At 53.3% G+C, this 14,624-nt stretch overlaps 2 protein-coding genes across 3 annotated transcripts in view; both read left to right on the forward strand.

Moving 5' to 3' along the window:
- HOXC4 (homeobox C4) overlaps nt 1-14,624 on the forward strand; it is a 60,561-nt gene that overhangs the window by 22,196 nt on the left and 23,741 nt on the right. The gene's annotated exons all lie outside the window — the stretch shown is intronic.
- HOXC6 (homeobox C6) lies at nt 385-13,475 on the forward strand. 2 transcript variants are annotated; one of them, XM_032348439.1, is made up of 3 exons: nt 385-2,325; nt 11,227-11,572; nt 12,303-13,475. In XM_032348439.1, the coding sequence occupies exons 1-3, from the start codon at nt 2,284-2,286 to the stop codon at nt 12,608-12,610; spliced, it is 696 nt and encodes a 231-aa protein (XP_032204330.1). In that variant the 5' UTR covers nt 385-2,283; the 3' UTR covers nt 12,611-13,475. The 2 variants fall into 2 exon arrangements, with proteins under 2 accessions (XP_032204330.1, XP_032204329.1); XM_032348438.1 differs by lacking the exon at nt 385-2,325 and having other exon boundaries at nt 7,187-11,572.

Consider the following 14,624-nt stretch of genomic DNA (forward strand, 5'->3'; position numbering starts at 1 on the left):
CTCCGCCCCTCCCCTCTCCCAGCCTCTCCCTCCTGCCCCTTTCTTGCAACTCTCCTTAATTTTATTTGGCTTTTTGATCATTGGGATTATTCTTTTTTATTTTTAAATTTATATAAAGTGTATATGTGTGTGTGAAGCTGAGACAGGCTCGGCAGCGGCACAGAATAAGGGAAGACGAGAAAGAGAGAGTGGGAGAGAGAGAGAGGCAGAGAGAGAGAGGGAGAGGGAGAGTGACAGCAGCGCCCGGTAAGTGTTTCCTTATTGGTTCAAATATGTAACTAATGGTCCGTAGCTGGGTGGCGGTTTCAAGATAAGGACAGCAGCGGCTTGTCTTGGTTAGAGAGGAGAGGGGGGCTGGCGAGAGGGTGGGCGTGCGGGCAATTAGGGGGAGAAAAAGTGGGCGGGGGGGAGGATTGGGTCAAGCTGTAATACGGTAGTGTGGGAAGAGTGTTGTCCTGATGTCACTGTGCGCCGAAGTTGGGGGTCGGGGGGCAAAAGGACTGCGCCTGTGGGGCTCAAGGCCGGGGTCTAGTGCGCTGACGCGCTGCCTGATGCCCATCCTGTCCTTACCTATTAAGAGATCTGTGGCCTCTTGGCTAATGGGACTGGGACGGAGGGGGCCGGGAAGCTCAAACTCCAGGGCAGGAGACAAAACTGTAGACTGTAACTATTGCCCCCTGAGCAAAGTCAGCCCCCCAACCCCCAAACAAACTTTCCAGAGCCCCCTCCTTGCCCGCAGCCCCCTCCCTCCCAGAGAGCGCCACCGCGAGAGCTCACACATGCGCAGTGCGGGCCCAGAGCCGGGCGGCGGAGCAGGAAGAGAGCGCAGCTACGAGGGCGGTGGGGCCTGTTAATTGGCAATTAGGGGGGAGGCTGTTGGCTGGTGCGCGTCAGCAGAGGAGAGTGCGTTTGCCCACCCCCAGCTCCCGCCCCCACTCGAGCGGACGGAAAGATGGGAGGTGCCCAGCACTGCGGGTGGATGAGTGGGGGTGGGGGACGAGGTACTCAAAAGCCATCTTGTGCTTGGAGAAAAGGGGCAAATCTGCCTTCTCTCACCGGCCCAGAGTCCCTCACCCCCAGCCGCGGCCACTGTACCCGGGATACCCATTGGGCTGCTTCACCCGCCTCGCCTGGCCGCTCTGAGCTAGGATCTGCCTTGTCTGAGGCGGAGGTGGGAATTGGGGAGGCCCCAGGCTGGCTGGGGAGAGGCCCAGGCCTCGCTGGCGGGGCCTCTTGGGTGAGTGGAGGCAGTGAGGACTCAAGGCGCGGCTGGCTCCTAGGGTAGGGACGTCAGAATCAGGCGGCCCGGAGGGTCCTGGGCGCTCGGGATCTTCCTAATAATTGGTGCTAATGGCGTGTTGTATGGTCTTAACCCGACACATATGGTTTCATAACACAGTGGCTTAATTTCTTCCAAATGTACGTGGCCCTGAATGTGTTGCAGTTTGATATATGACCCCGCCCTGCTCCCTGGCCTGGGTCCGAGGCGGCCCCTATATGTGTGAGCTTCTGTTTGTAAAGGGCGATGCACACACAAGCGCTTACACACCCAGGCAGACACACCCCAGAGCTGGGGGAGGGGAGAGCATATTCCTGGAGAGGTCTGAGAGTCTGGGGACCAGACTCACCTTCAATCCGAGCAAAGAGCTGCCCCCCACCTCCAGACTTCTCTGGAGGCGCGACTAGGCTTCTCCGCCAAGCCCGAGTGGGGGAGGGGAACGCTCCTCGATTTCCTGTTTAAACCCTGACCCGTCGCCTGGGGGTCGGGGTTGGAGGGTTGGGAGGGAGAACCTGTTTTTATCAAATTCTCAAAAACGTAATTCGACTGCGTTCAAATCAAACCCCATTGGGTCCGAGTTGATGGTGAATCTTCTCTCCCCTCCCCCACAATCCCCTTCCCTTCCTCTCCTGCCCCCCCAAAATTCCCGTTTCATATCCGACATAAAGGCCTCTGAGGTATTCTCCCGGGGGAAGAAATGGCATTTTCTCTCCCTCTTCCACTCCCCCCCCCCATAGGACTTGTGTGTCGGCAGAGGCGTCTGCCGAGGGGCTAATTTCGCGTTCCTTGTTTACGATCGAGAAAAGCGCTTGGCTCTCCCCAAATGGGCCCAGCCCGCCGCCTGCTCAGGCTGCCGCGCGCTCTCCCGCAGCTCCAGCGCGGCCCAGGGTCTGACGCCCCGGGTGGGTAGCCACGCGGCTGCCGCCAAGACCTCGAGTCTGTACGACCTGAGCAAGGCAAGGGGAGTGCAGTGGGCCAGTGGAGGGGCCCCCGGAGGCCTGAAAATGGGAGCCTTTCTCCTGGCGTTTTGTGGGAACCGCCGACCGGTGAGGTCTGTATTTCTCTTTCGCCTGTATTTTGTCTGCGCCCCCCCTTTGTCTGCCACCGCCCCCCCTCTGCCGCCAGCCCTGCAGATGGCCGCACTGACTTGGTTGGGGGTGGGGGGACAAGTCTCCTTTGTTCGTCCTCCCCCGGAAGAGTTTCCAGAGAAGGCCACTCAGGACAGTGGGTATTCACCTGGAATATTAGAGGGGGCCCCCTCCCTTCGGAGGGGTGGGCCTGGGGAAAGCTCCAGTATTTATCTCGGCCTCCAGGGATCTAAACAGATACGCTGCCGGCGAGATTTCAGGGTGCTCTCTTCATGAGTGACCGGATAACGGCACCATCCTGAGGTGTTCTTATATAATATTTTTATCAATTGATTTTCTGTCCCTTCCTGGCGAGGGTCCTGCAGGCCCCCACGTCCTTCACCCCTTAGATCCTCCTCATGAGACAGAGGGATGCAGAGAAAGTACAGCAGGAGTGACTGATCCTGGTTTTCCAGTTTTCTAGCCTGGCCAGGGGATACACCCAGCCCCAAACGCCAGCCCTTTCCTTCCTTCCTTACTTTCGATTTTCACTCCCTTCTTCCTCTCCCACTCTGGTGCTCAATTAGAAGCACAAGAGGGGCCACCAGGGGCAACCCTCAGCCTCCTTGTAGGCCAGTGTCTCTGTAAACGTGGTCCTCAGTGCAGGATAGCCCTGGCGTGTGTATCTAATAATAGCCAGGGCAGCTGAGAATAGAATCTGGCCTTGGGACTCTGCACGCCCAGGGCTAAATCTGGGCAGATGCACCAAATGTGTCCGTGGGGTTCTGGCAACTCTCCCTGGAGCGCAGGGCCCCCAGGGTTCCCCTCTGAGTCCACTCTTTGGGCACCTCGGCCCTGCCCCTTACAGGCTTTGTCAGTCCTGCCACGGACTGTATTCCGCGCGCCAGTTCCTAGCTAAGGAGAAAATGGGCAGAGCAAGCCCTTTCTCTCCCTGGTCTGACAGTTGTGATCCCTACGAAGAATGCGCCCTTGTTTGGAGAAGGCGGCCTTGTTGGGTTGGCTGTTGTGTTCCAAAACCAGGCTTGGTAGCTTTATACACTTATTATATACGGGCTCAAATGTACAGACTCCGACCTATGCATGAATATATACAGACTCGGATTTCCTCGGTGGTTAAGTGTATATTACCATGCTTGTACTCGCTCAAACACCGTTTTATGTGCATGCAAAATTTTGTTAGATGGAATTGGGCTCAAGGAGGCACTCGGTGCACCAAGAAGGCCCTCTGTGCATGCTCTCCTGCAAACGTGTGCGCGCTGAAATCGGACTACGCGGGTTCCAGGAACCGACTGATGCCACAGTCTTTCTCAAGATCTTATTGCCTTTGCTGTTCAGCCAGCTGGGCTGGGGAAATATTGAATCCCTTCTGCTTTCTCTCCACACCTCCCCCCTAGACTTCCCCAGCTCCGAGGCTGTTTACCAGGGGAACACTGTGGTGTTGAAAGTGAGTTTTGTGGGAGACTCTTTTTGTGGGTAAGGTGGACCTTTGGGCAGTTCTGAGCAGTTGGCGAGGCCTGGTGCTTGCCGCCTTGCTGGGACAGTGAAGGAGATCTGAGTGGTTAATAAGGTGGCCTCTGGGCCGTGGTCTGAGGCAGCTGTTTGAAGAGGCTGGTGGAGAAGGCGAGACAAAATGGGTAGGGGTGCAGTGAATATCTATCCCCGACTCCGGGCCCTGCTCACCACGAAGCCCAGCTTTGCCTGCGTCGTCCTCTGTGGGGCCGATTAGGGCCTCTCTAGGCTCGCCAACCACCCAGATCTGGTTACTGGTATGACTTTGTTTTAATTCTCTCTGCTACCGAAGAAGCTGGGGAGAAAGCTGACAGGCAGGACCGGAGAAGAGTCTGGGTCTAGCTGCGTGTGGGCCTAGAACCCTGAATGTGAGCCGGGGCTGGGAATTCCCAGCCTCCCTTCCTAGTCTTTCTCCCAGCCGGGGCCACGGAAAGCCAGAGCAGGGGAGAGTGTACATGTCCTTGAACCGCTCCTGAAAGAAAGTAAGGACAGGAAAGGGGCTACTGGGGTTTTCCTCAACTCCTTAGGCAATCAGGTTCCTCCCAAGACTTTCCTGTCCAGACACGCTGCGGGTGCCGGGACGTGCAGCTTTCTTCCAGCTTTTCCCTCGGGCACTGGGGGCAGCCTCGGGCTTTTGGACCTGGGCCACGCCCGGGTGCTGGGGTGACATTACCCCCAAATTGTGCTCCTCACCCAGCCCACGGCCTCTGCCACGGCGGCTGCGGCCGCCCCTGTTTATTGTGTCTGTGAGTTGTTTACTTGTTTTGTCTGCTGCCACCCTGCGTCAGAAACCCGCCAAACCAGCAAACTCACCCAGGAGAACAAAGTGCGGCGCTCTCCTGTGCTCCCTCCCCTTTCCGGCACCCTGCTCCCGCCATTACCTCCTCCTTCACTCTCCTTTTCCCAGGGGAGGAAGCAGAAATTGTCCTAAAATAGGGCAGCTGTTTATGGGGTTGGGGGAATTATGGGGACACCATAAACCTCCGGGTGTCCGGGTGGTAGAGAGACTTAGAGCTGCCCTCCCCTTGCCTTGGTCTTTTCTTCCTTCCCCCCTGGCAACTGCTTGCTTAAGGGGGCCACAGTCATTGAGAAAGCTGAGTCCCCCTCACCCTACTCCTCCATTCCTTTCTGCAGGAGTTTTCCCTGAGACACAGGTTGTTGGGTTTTAAATCAGAGTAATGTTGGCAGATTCATAAAACTAGATAAAGCATGTCGTTCTCCCCTCGCCCTCCCTTCTCCTCAGCCCCCCAAAATAGCAGTGAATTTAAGCAAATCCTACAAAATTAAATTGCCCCTTCGCTAAAGATCCTATAAATCTCCAATCCCGCCAGGTGTAGAATCGAAGAGGCCGCTGTTCGCCTCTAATTTTGCTCCTGGCTATCAAATCTAAAAGAGTATCATCTAAGTAAGTAATATTCTTGTTTCTGAAATTAATTCCCCCCTCCCCGTCTCTCTCTCTTTTCGCCAGTGCAGATTAAATGGTTCTCTCAGATCCGCAAACAATAAAGGATGAAATTATTTATAGGGAAATGAAGATGGTGTTTCATTGTTGGCTTATTATTCCAGAACATAATAACATTTTATTTTCAAGGGGGAGAACTTAGGCTAGGGGAAGAAATGGGGAAAGGAAAAAGTGTGAGGAGAGGCAGGGCACCCCCACCCCAAACTCCTACTGTATATGACTTAATATGACATTTACAATTCCCTCATGACAACTCGCTGTGACGTCATAAATGCCCTGCTCTTGAATTTTAAAATTCTCTTAAACCTCCAAAGTAGGGCCAAGCAGTGCTTAGTGTGGAGGGGTAAATGAAAAGCCAGGAAGCTGGGGTTCCTTTGGCCCCATTTTGGGGGGCCAAAAATATTCTAAATATTTTAGATTTTCAGTTTTTTCCTCCTGGGCCAACCAGGGCCACTTGCTTTTCCTCCCTGAAATGTCACTCGGCATCTGAGTTTCCCTCCCCATTTCCAGTGGGGATGAGATACTCTGTCCAAAGGCTCTCTTGCATGGCCTCTCCTCAGCTGATATTCAGCTGTTTGGGACAGAGGTGGAATGCTTAGGGGCCAGGTCTCCAAAAGCCAGAAATGATTTCTTCCAGAGATGAGCCCAAAGGATCTCAGGGCTGAGTGGGATGGTGGAACAGAAATGCTTGGGATCTATTTTACTTTTTAACCTTCAGTTAGTGAAGTGAATTGAGAAGCTAATCAAATGCCATTGTGGGAGTTTGTGTCTGCTGGTGGTAATAGCATCAACTGTAGAAAGGTCAGGCAGAAGTCTGGAAAGAGAGAGGGAGGAGAGAAGATATGAGGGGAGTGAGCAGAGCCTCACCATGCACCTTTCTTCTCTGTTTAATTGCAAATAAAGCAAAAACAGTTTGGGTAGCCTCTCAACCTCTTAGCTAAAGAGAGAATTCGACAGCCCAGGCCTCGGAGGTGTTTGGGTATTTGGGGGCAGTTCTCAGGCGCTTGACATGCCTCATCTGGCCTCGTCCTCCTTCCCCCCCTCCCTGCTGAGCCCCAACCCCATTCAGCTGGCCAGCCTGGGCCCTATCCCCAGAATATAAGCACCCCCAAATGGGATCCATTTCCGGGTTGGATGTGTCAAATTTCACCTTTCTCCAAGTGTCTCCATGCCTGAACTTTGAAAGGAGGAGGAACATTCTGTTTTGGAATGCAATGTGTATGGGGAGGTATGTGCTCAGACAACTTCCCCCACCGTATCTATAAGAAACTGGAGGCTCCTTGGGTGAGCCATGCTTTGGTGTTCCCAGGCAGACCCAGTTCCCCGCATTCAGGTTCTCTGGCGGACTTGGAGACTCTCTTTGCAATCCTTTGACTCTGGATTCTGTGGAGATCAAAGGAACTCCTACACAAAACACTGGGCATTTGGAGTAGGATTTATTTTTTAATTTTTAAGTTAAAAAATTCTAATCAGAAGCCAGTTGGGCCAACTGAGCAGTCGCCCTAGAACAGCAAAACCTTAACCAAACAGTGGGATTGTAAGGTGAGCTGAACAATTATTGAAACTGCAAGAGGGATTTCAGCCTTTGCCCAGTGGCACAAAAGGGGCTGGTGGGGCCACAGCTCTCCCCCTGCTCTTGAAATCAAGAATTGGCAGGGGTGAGTGGGGCAGCTGCAGTGGCTGCCGGGCAGCCAAGCGCCCAGGCCGAGCGCTGAGTCCTGCGGCTCCCGTGTCCAGGTCCTTGAGCAGCCTCCGGAGGCGCCGAGCTGTGGTTGGTGGCGCCGGCAGCCAGAAATGGAGTGTGTATCTGTGTGCAAGGCTGGGTGGGTCACAGATGTCTGCACAGAGTTGGGGGAATCTAGGAAAAGAAAGAAGATTGGCAGAACACAAACTAGCTAGGACTCCTAGAAAAGATTGTCCCCCAATAAATATTCCAGATCTCAGCCCTCTCACTTCAGATACCCTTTCCCAAGCAATTAATATATTTCCTAGAGCAAAGTGGAAAGCAAAGGCAAGAGGAGGCCTGCCCAGGAACCCCTTCCCAGCCAGAGTCCAGTCACACCCACCCTCTCCCCAAATGAGAGCTGCACAGGCTCCCAGCCCCTGGCCTGGAGCAGGTTAAGGCTGGGGCAAGCGCGCTTGACTCATTCTGAGAAACCTTCAAGTGCCCAGCCTCCAAAGCACCCCTTAGCCTTGGGGACTCCTGGCCAGGGACTGCCCCCCATGCAGGCCCATGGCGTATGCAGTTAAGTTCCTCTCCTATAATTAGCGCTCATGAGAAGCATGTGTTTTGGACTGGGGACATAGGGGGACTGGAGCAGCAAGAAACAACTTTCCCCCTTTATTCCTTTTCTGTGTTTTTTTGAATTCTCTTTTCGAATCCCCTAATTACAGCTCCGAAAGCGAAAATCTGCTCTTGCCGCCAAACCCCCTCGGAATGCCTGATTCCGGAGGCCCAAGGGGCAGAGCGACTCGGAGACCTGCGGGCCTGATGGGGGTGTTCTCTGACTGCTCTAGGCTTGTTTTATAGAAACAAAGAACAAGTCCCCCCCTTCCCAGGACTTGTGCATATTTACAGAGCTCAACTGCAGTTTTAATAAAACATCTGTTCTTGCTTCTGCTGATGAGTTTCCATAATTGTTTTCAGACAAATTTAACAGGAAAATATAAATATATTTAGAAAAACCCAAGTCCCAGCTATCCCCCCATTGACATTCGTTGTTTCACCCAAAAAATAAAATTAACATAAAATGAGAAGAGGAAAATATAATCCAGTGGAGGGAAGATCGGGCTCATCTGACCTGCTCTCCCCCCTTGGAGCGAATCCTTCCAGCAATTTCAGCTGCATAATTAAAGATCTGACTGAAAGAAGGTGGCTTCTTTTTTCAGGAATAGAAGGTGATGGGGGAGAGTATGTTGGAAATTAATTTTGCCAAAAATCTTTAAGCAGTGGGGGAATTTATTTGTATTTCTGCTTCCCCTTTTCTCCCCCTTCCAGCATTTCTGCCTTTTTCCCCCAGCAGCTGGTTTCTGTTCATTATAAATCGGCGAGACCTTTCAGTCTCTGCCCTCTGTTTAGGGACGTAATAAAACACTTAACTTTCCGGGGCTGAGACTTACATTCTGCTCCTCAGGTCGCCCACCCCCGCGCCCACTACTTTCAGGCCCCAAAGGAGACTATCCCCAACTTTGGGGCCCCTTTCCCCTCCAGACTTTGTTTAGGAGGGGCTCAAGGAAACCCAGGCATCCTTGCTGGGGGGCTGCAGCACACGCTTCCCCAGAAGCCCCTTCTTTCTCCCAAGGTCCTTCCTTCCCCCACCTCCCATAAAAGAGATTTAAAAATACATAGAAAATCAACACTCATTGAAAGTGAAACCTCATTAAGACATCCTATCTTCCATCATTCAATTTGTTGTACATTGCAACAATTTAATATCTTGAAGGAAATATCACTGACATGATTTATCCCTCTAGCAATCTCTCTGAAATGGGGGGGGTGTGGAGGGAATTTACTCTCTCTTCCGGCCTGTTCTATGTGTTACACTGCTACCCTTAGGGCAGAAATGAGGCTGGGAACTCTGAGAGCGGCTGCTTGTGTCCAGGGGTGCGCTGACTTGTTTCTTAGCTCAGCCCCCTGGGTCTCCCCCCAACCCCCAGTTCTTTCTCGATCTACCTCTTGCCCTCCAGGGGGCCTGGAGCCCCAGCCAGCTGTTGAAAACCTCTGTCCAGGCATGCCATGAATTGGAGGACAGCTGGATTCTAGAGCAAAAAGCAAGTCACGCTGGTGTCTGTGTTTAGGTACCTGCCATGTTACCCCAAACCAGACAGCTCATCCCCAGATTTCTTTCTTAATTTGGAACCCTCCTCTACCCTTTCACTTTTATCTCCTTGAGCAGAAGAAAGTATGGTCCAAGAGGGGGAACCTTTATAGTGATAGGGGTCTTTCTCCCACCCTTTTAAATACCAACAAATTTCCCTCCTTTCTGAAGGAGTGGGGCTGTATTTTAAAAAACCAACACAAATTGCCCGGCAGGAAGACTCTTCAATCCCCCAAAGAAGCTCATGTATTAGCTAACATGTTGTCTCCACCAGCTCCTACACACTGTCTGCTTTTGGGTTCGAAACTTTATTTTTCCCCCCTAGCGACACTCCAGGGAAACCTTAACGTTACAGAAGATGAATAAACGAGTTTTTTCCCAGCGTAGTCCCGTTTATGGCTTTATTGCTACCCATTGATTACTCCGCTTTGTTACACAGAAGGAAAAGATCATAAAATCCGGCGACATCCGGGTTCTTGTTATAGCTAGCCCCCCCCAAAATTGGTGAAGAAAAAATATGAGCTTCCACTGCTCCCTTCGCTAGCCCCACTGCCCCCTCTTTGTCAGCTCAAAGCATTTTCAGCCTATATCACGATATCAAATTAAGTTTGGATTAATCAGGAGAAAAACCCCATCTGCACACCTTCCGCTGTTTCACTTCACCCACTGCAGCTCCCTCAGAAGCCTGGAACTCAGCTGCCTTTTCCTAATCTTCTCTTCCTTTTTCTCAGCCTCAAGGTGGAGAGAAAATGGGGGTAGGGGTTGCTGGGAGGCCCCGCTCAGCCAGGTGTGGCTTGTCCTTGAGTGAGAGCTCCCCAGAAGACCTTTGCTGGAATCTCCCAAGCCTCAGAGCTCAGGTCCAGGGATGCCTCCTTTGGCAGGGCAGGGCTTCTGACTTGTGCAGGGGCTTGAGCCTGCCAGACGCTAACTGTCCTTCAGAGCTCCACCAGCCTTCTCTTTCTGCCTGGAACCTATGTGAATTACCCCACTGGCCCTCGCTGGCTCCAAATCATAAATTCTCACCAACATAAACAGGAGTTGATGTGTCTAGAAAGACTCTCAGAGTTCTTTCTTCTTCCTTTCTTTCTTCTTTTTTCTCTCTCTCTCCCACCTTTTACTTCCTTCTCTCTTTTTTCTGTTGTATTTTTATATTTTCCCTTTTAGGGAAAAATGCTGCAGGATTTTCCCCCAAAAAGGGTGTTCTGAGAGGCAGAAGGGGGCTGAGAGGAAGAGGAAGCCCATGCATGGCCCCGTTGCTCACTTCAGCTCTGCCACCGTGTCCTGAAGTCTCATCCTTACCCCTTTAGACCTCCTTGCTCCCTATATCCCCTTCCACCTAAGACTCTCAGCCACACTTTCCTTCCTCTGAGCATTATGTTTTATGCAGTTTCTAACTACTTTTGATTTTTTTTTTAATTATCGGGGAAAAAAATATTGGTTTAGTGATGAGGACTCAGTCCATGGAGGGTCAAACTAGGATTTCCTGTAGGTTTTCTGGGGATTCCCCCCTGAGCTGGGCGGTGGGGGTGGGGAAGCTCATCCCATAAAGAAATCAGGATGTAATTTTAGAAGGGGGGAGATATAAAAGATGAAATCAGATTGAAAATAGAGGGATTTCTCCAGACCTGGCTCTGCACAGCACAACAAAGTTAGCTGGGGCTGAGAGATTTCCTAGCAGGGCAGCTCTTCTTCCCTGGGCCTCAAGGCCCTGCTAATGCCAATTCACCCTTCTTCACCTCCAAATCAGTTCCCTAACATATATATTTTTAAAAGAAATCCAAGTCTTACTTTCAAAGCACACACTTAGTCTCAACTAGGGAATCAACAGAAGCAGAAGCGATTTTTTTCCCCCTTCTTGACATCTGGCTTGCGATTGGCTGGAAGAGGGTCAGCTGACTTTGTCATTTTGTCTGTCCTGGATTGGAGCCGTCCCTATAACCATCTAGTTCCGAGTACAAACTGGAGACAGAAATAAATATTAAAGAAATCATAGCCCGACCAGGTAAAGGCAAAGGGATGAATTCCTACTTCACTAACCCTTCCTTATCCTGCCACCTCGCCGGGGGCCAGGACGTCCTCCCCAACGTCGCCCTCAATTCCACCGCCTATGATCCAGTGAGGCATTTCTCGACCTATGGAGCAGCCGTTGCCCAGAACCGGATCTACTCGACTCCCTTTTATTCGCCACAGGAGAATGTCGTGTTCAGTTCCAGCCGGGGGCCGTATGACTATGGATCTAATTCCTTTTACCAGGAGAAAGACATGCTCTCAAACTGCAGACAAAACACCTTAGGACATAACACACAGACCTCAATCGCTCAGGATTTTAGTTCTGAGCAGGGCAGGACTGCGCCCCAGGACCAGAAAGCCAGTATCCAGATTTACCCCTGGATGCAGCGAATGAATTCGCACAGTGGTGAGTTTTACAGCTCCGAGATATAAATTAAATAAACTGAACTGGCTTTATGACCGGCTTCCCTAGAAGAACGGGCGGAGAGAGTTTTTTATGGCCCCATAAAAACAATCACGCTCGTCTCCTCGCCGACGCCGAGACAGGGCCCCCTCTTCTGCCCCCTCTGCTTGCCTCCCGCTTGCTCGCAGGGGCCTGGCCCCCTCGGCCCCTGACGGGTTGGAGGGCTCCAAGGCAAGCTGAGGGGGCAGGAACAGGGCAGGGTATGAGGGGAGGGGGTAGGAGGTGGGGGAACCCCCCAAAGTCGAGTCAGGCTGAGGAGAAGGGAGGGGGGAGAGTAGCGGGCAGAGAAGTGGGGAGAAGTTTTCAAGGAGCTAGGGTGCTTGGGGGAGGTGGGGGAGCCCAGTTGTTGAGAAATAGGGCCCTCATCCCCAGTGTTTGGGATTTTTCAAAAACCAGTTTTTACACTTACAGCTTTCTGCTTGGTTCTTGGTCCCCCCCCCCCACCATTCTTTGGGACACTCACCTACCAGCACATGGTGGGGGACTGAATGAAGTTGGGATCCTGGCTGTACCCCCAGTGGGGGTGGGGCAGGGCAAAAGGGAGAAGGCTGGAGTCCGAGGGGGCCCGTGAGCTGCTGGCCAAGTTGGGAGGGTCAGGACTTTGCTAGGCTAAATCGTCTGTGGAGGATGCCTCGCTGATTGTTTTTAGTGTGTTTTGTGCCCGGATCTCTAGGGGTCGGCTATGGAGCGGACCGGAGGCGCGGTCGCCAGATCTACTCGCGGTACCAGACCCTGGAACTGGAGAAGGAATTCCACTTCAACCGCTACCTAACGCGGCGCCGGCGCATCGAGATCGCCAACGCGCTCTGCCTGACCGAGCGACAGATCAAAATCTGGTTCCAGAACCGCCGGATGAAGTGGAAAAAAGAATCTAATCTCACGTCCACGCTCTCAGGGGGCGGCGGAGGGGCCGCGGCCGACAGCCTGGCCGGAAAAGAGGAAAAGCGGGAAGAGACAGAAGAGGAGAAGCAGAAAGAGTGACCAGGACTGTCCCTGCCACCCCTCTCTCTCTTTCTCCCTTGCTACTCCCCCAATTCCCTCCTAATCACACACTCTATATTTATCACTGGCACAATTGATATGTTTTGACTCCCTAAAACTAAATTAGGGAGTCAAATATGGACCTGAAAGTCAACTCTGGACCCCCTCCCTCACCGCACAAACTCTCTTTCACCACGCGCCTCCTCCTTTCTCCCTCGCTAGCTCGTTCTCGGCTCGTCTGCAGGCCCTTTCCCCTGCCCAGGCCTTGGGGGCTCCGTCCCTGAACCTCGCTTCAGACTCCACAGATTTCCCTCCAAATGAGGACTTGGCCTCCCACCCCCTCGGCGCCTCCACCCCCGCCCCTGCGCAGAGACCCGGCTCCCGGGCCGGGGCCTCCGCTCCGGGGCCTCAGGGCCCGGCCTGGCAGCCGCGGAGGGCGGGAGGCCCAAGGAGGGCGCGTTGTGGCCCCACAGCAACCCCCAGGGCCTCCCCGCAGCCCCACACCCGGCCCCTCTGCCCCAGCAAATGCCCAGCCCAGGCAAATTGTATTTAAAGAATCCTGGGGGTCATTATGGCATATTACAAACTGTGACCGTTTCTGTGTGAATATTTTTAGCTGTATTTGTGGTCTCTGTATTTATATTTATGTTTAGCACCGTCCGTGTTCCACTCCCATCTTAAAAGGGGAAAAAAAAGAGGGAAAATTACAAAAAGAGAGAAAAAAAAGTGAATGACGTTTGTTTAGCCGGTAGGAGAAAAAAAATAAATTAAAAAATCCCCCCCTTGTGTTACCCTCCTGTATAAATCCGACCTCTGGATCCGTTCTCGAATATTTAATAAAACTGATATTATTTTTAAAAGTTTATATCGGGATTTCTGTTAATTCGCTCGTGCGCCGGCCTGGGATAAAAGTTGGAGCCGGCTCCGAGCGCTCTCGCGTCTTCCCGCCGCCTGCAAGACCCCTGCGCTCGCCTTTCCCGGGAGCCGGGCGCAGAGCCGGGGCCTCCCTGTCCTCCTAGTGAACGCGCTAAGGGGCCTGGGAGGGCTCTCTGGGCTTCCCAGCGGAGCAACACACTCACCCCGCAAAAAAAGGCCGCATAGGATCTCGTTGGGGGTGTGGGAGGGGAAGCCTGAGGTCGCTCGAATTGGTCTCCAAACCCACAGAGGCCTTTCTTCTTGCCTGTGGTAGCCTGGGGTCCTCGGCTTCTGAACCCCGAGCCCCCGAGGGCCAGAAAAGAAGCCTTGGCCAGGCACCAGGGTCTCCCCCGTCCACTACCCGGAGTAAGGAGGGGGGCGCCGCGGGAGCAGCCCCCAGCCAGCGCCAGGCCCAGGCCGAATGTTGCGAAACGTGGCGGAGGCGGAGAGCCGAAGGGAAAGAGAAGACCGCGGGATTTGAGCCTTTCCGCAGGGACTGAGCGATTCAAGGACATCTCGAAAAAGAAAGCCTGGAAACTGAGCCTGCTCTGGGACTCCTGACGGGGCTGGGACAAAATTCCTTCTTCCTCACAGCCCCAGTCGCAGTCTGGTTCCTTACTCCTTGGCCTCTAAAACTCGGCGGGTGAGGAGCGCAGCCAGACCCTAACCCTGCCCCTGCTCAGGCCTTCTCTCCTGAAGCCCAGCCAGAGAAACCTGAGTGGACCTAGGGAGTGAGGTAGTGAGGGGGTCTCCCGGAGGGAAAAAAATCCGCCAGAGTTTTCCAGACCTTCCAGATCCCCGCCAGCGCCCCCTCCAGCGCCTCCGCCGGCGGGGGGGGGGGGGCACAGGAGGGGGGTTTCTCCTGGCAGGGGCGGGGATTTCCTGGGGAGAGGCAGGCAGGGAAGAATAAGACCTGGGGCTAGGGGAGGGGGTTCGGAAAGGGGCCGAATGGCTGCGGAGCCCCTGGCCACAGGCTGTGAAGGTTGCCCAGGCGTCTGCCCTGCCCACCTCCTCCATCCCCCACCCCCAGCCAATCCTTTCCACGCCTCCAGATAGCTGAGGAATTGCTCTCCTATGGACCTTCTGTATCTAGGTCCCT

Source organism: Mustela erminea, chromosome 6 (assembly GCF_009829155.1).
Source record: "Mustela erminea isolate mMusErm1 chromosome 6, mMusErm1.Pri, whole genome shotgun sequence".
Lineage (NCBI taxonomy): Eukaryota > Metazoa > Chordata > Mammalia > Carnivora > Mustelidae > Mustela > Mustela erminea.

Coding starts and splice junctions, on each gene's coding strand:
- HOXC6 (XM_032348438.1), top strand. CDS start 11,173: ATGAATTCCTACTTCACTAACCCTTCCTTATCCTGCCACCTCGCCGGG. Junction 11,573..12,302: donor GCGAATGAATTCGCACAGTG/GTGAGTTTTACA, acceptor CCGGATCTCTAG/GGGTCGGCTATGGAGCGGAC.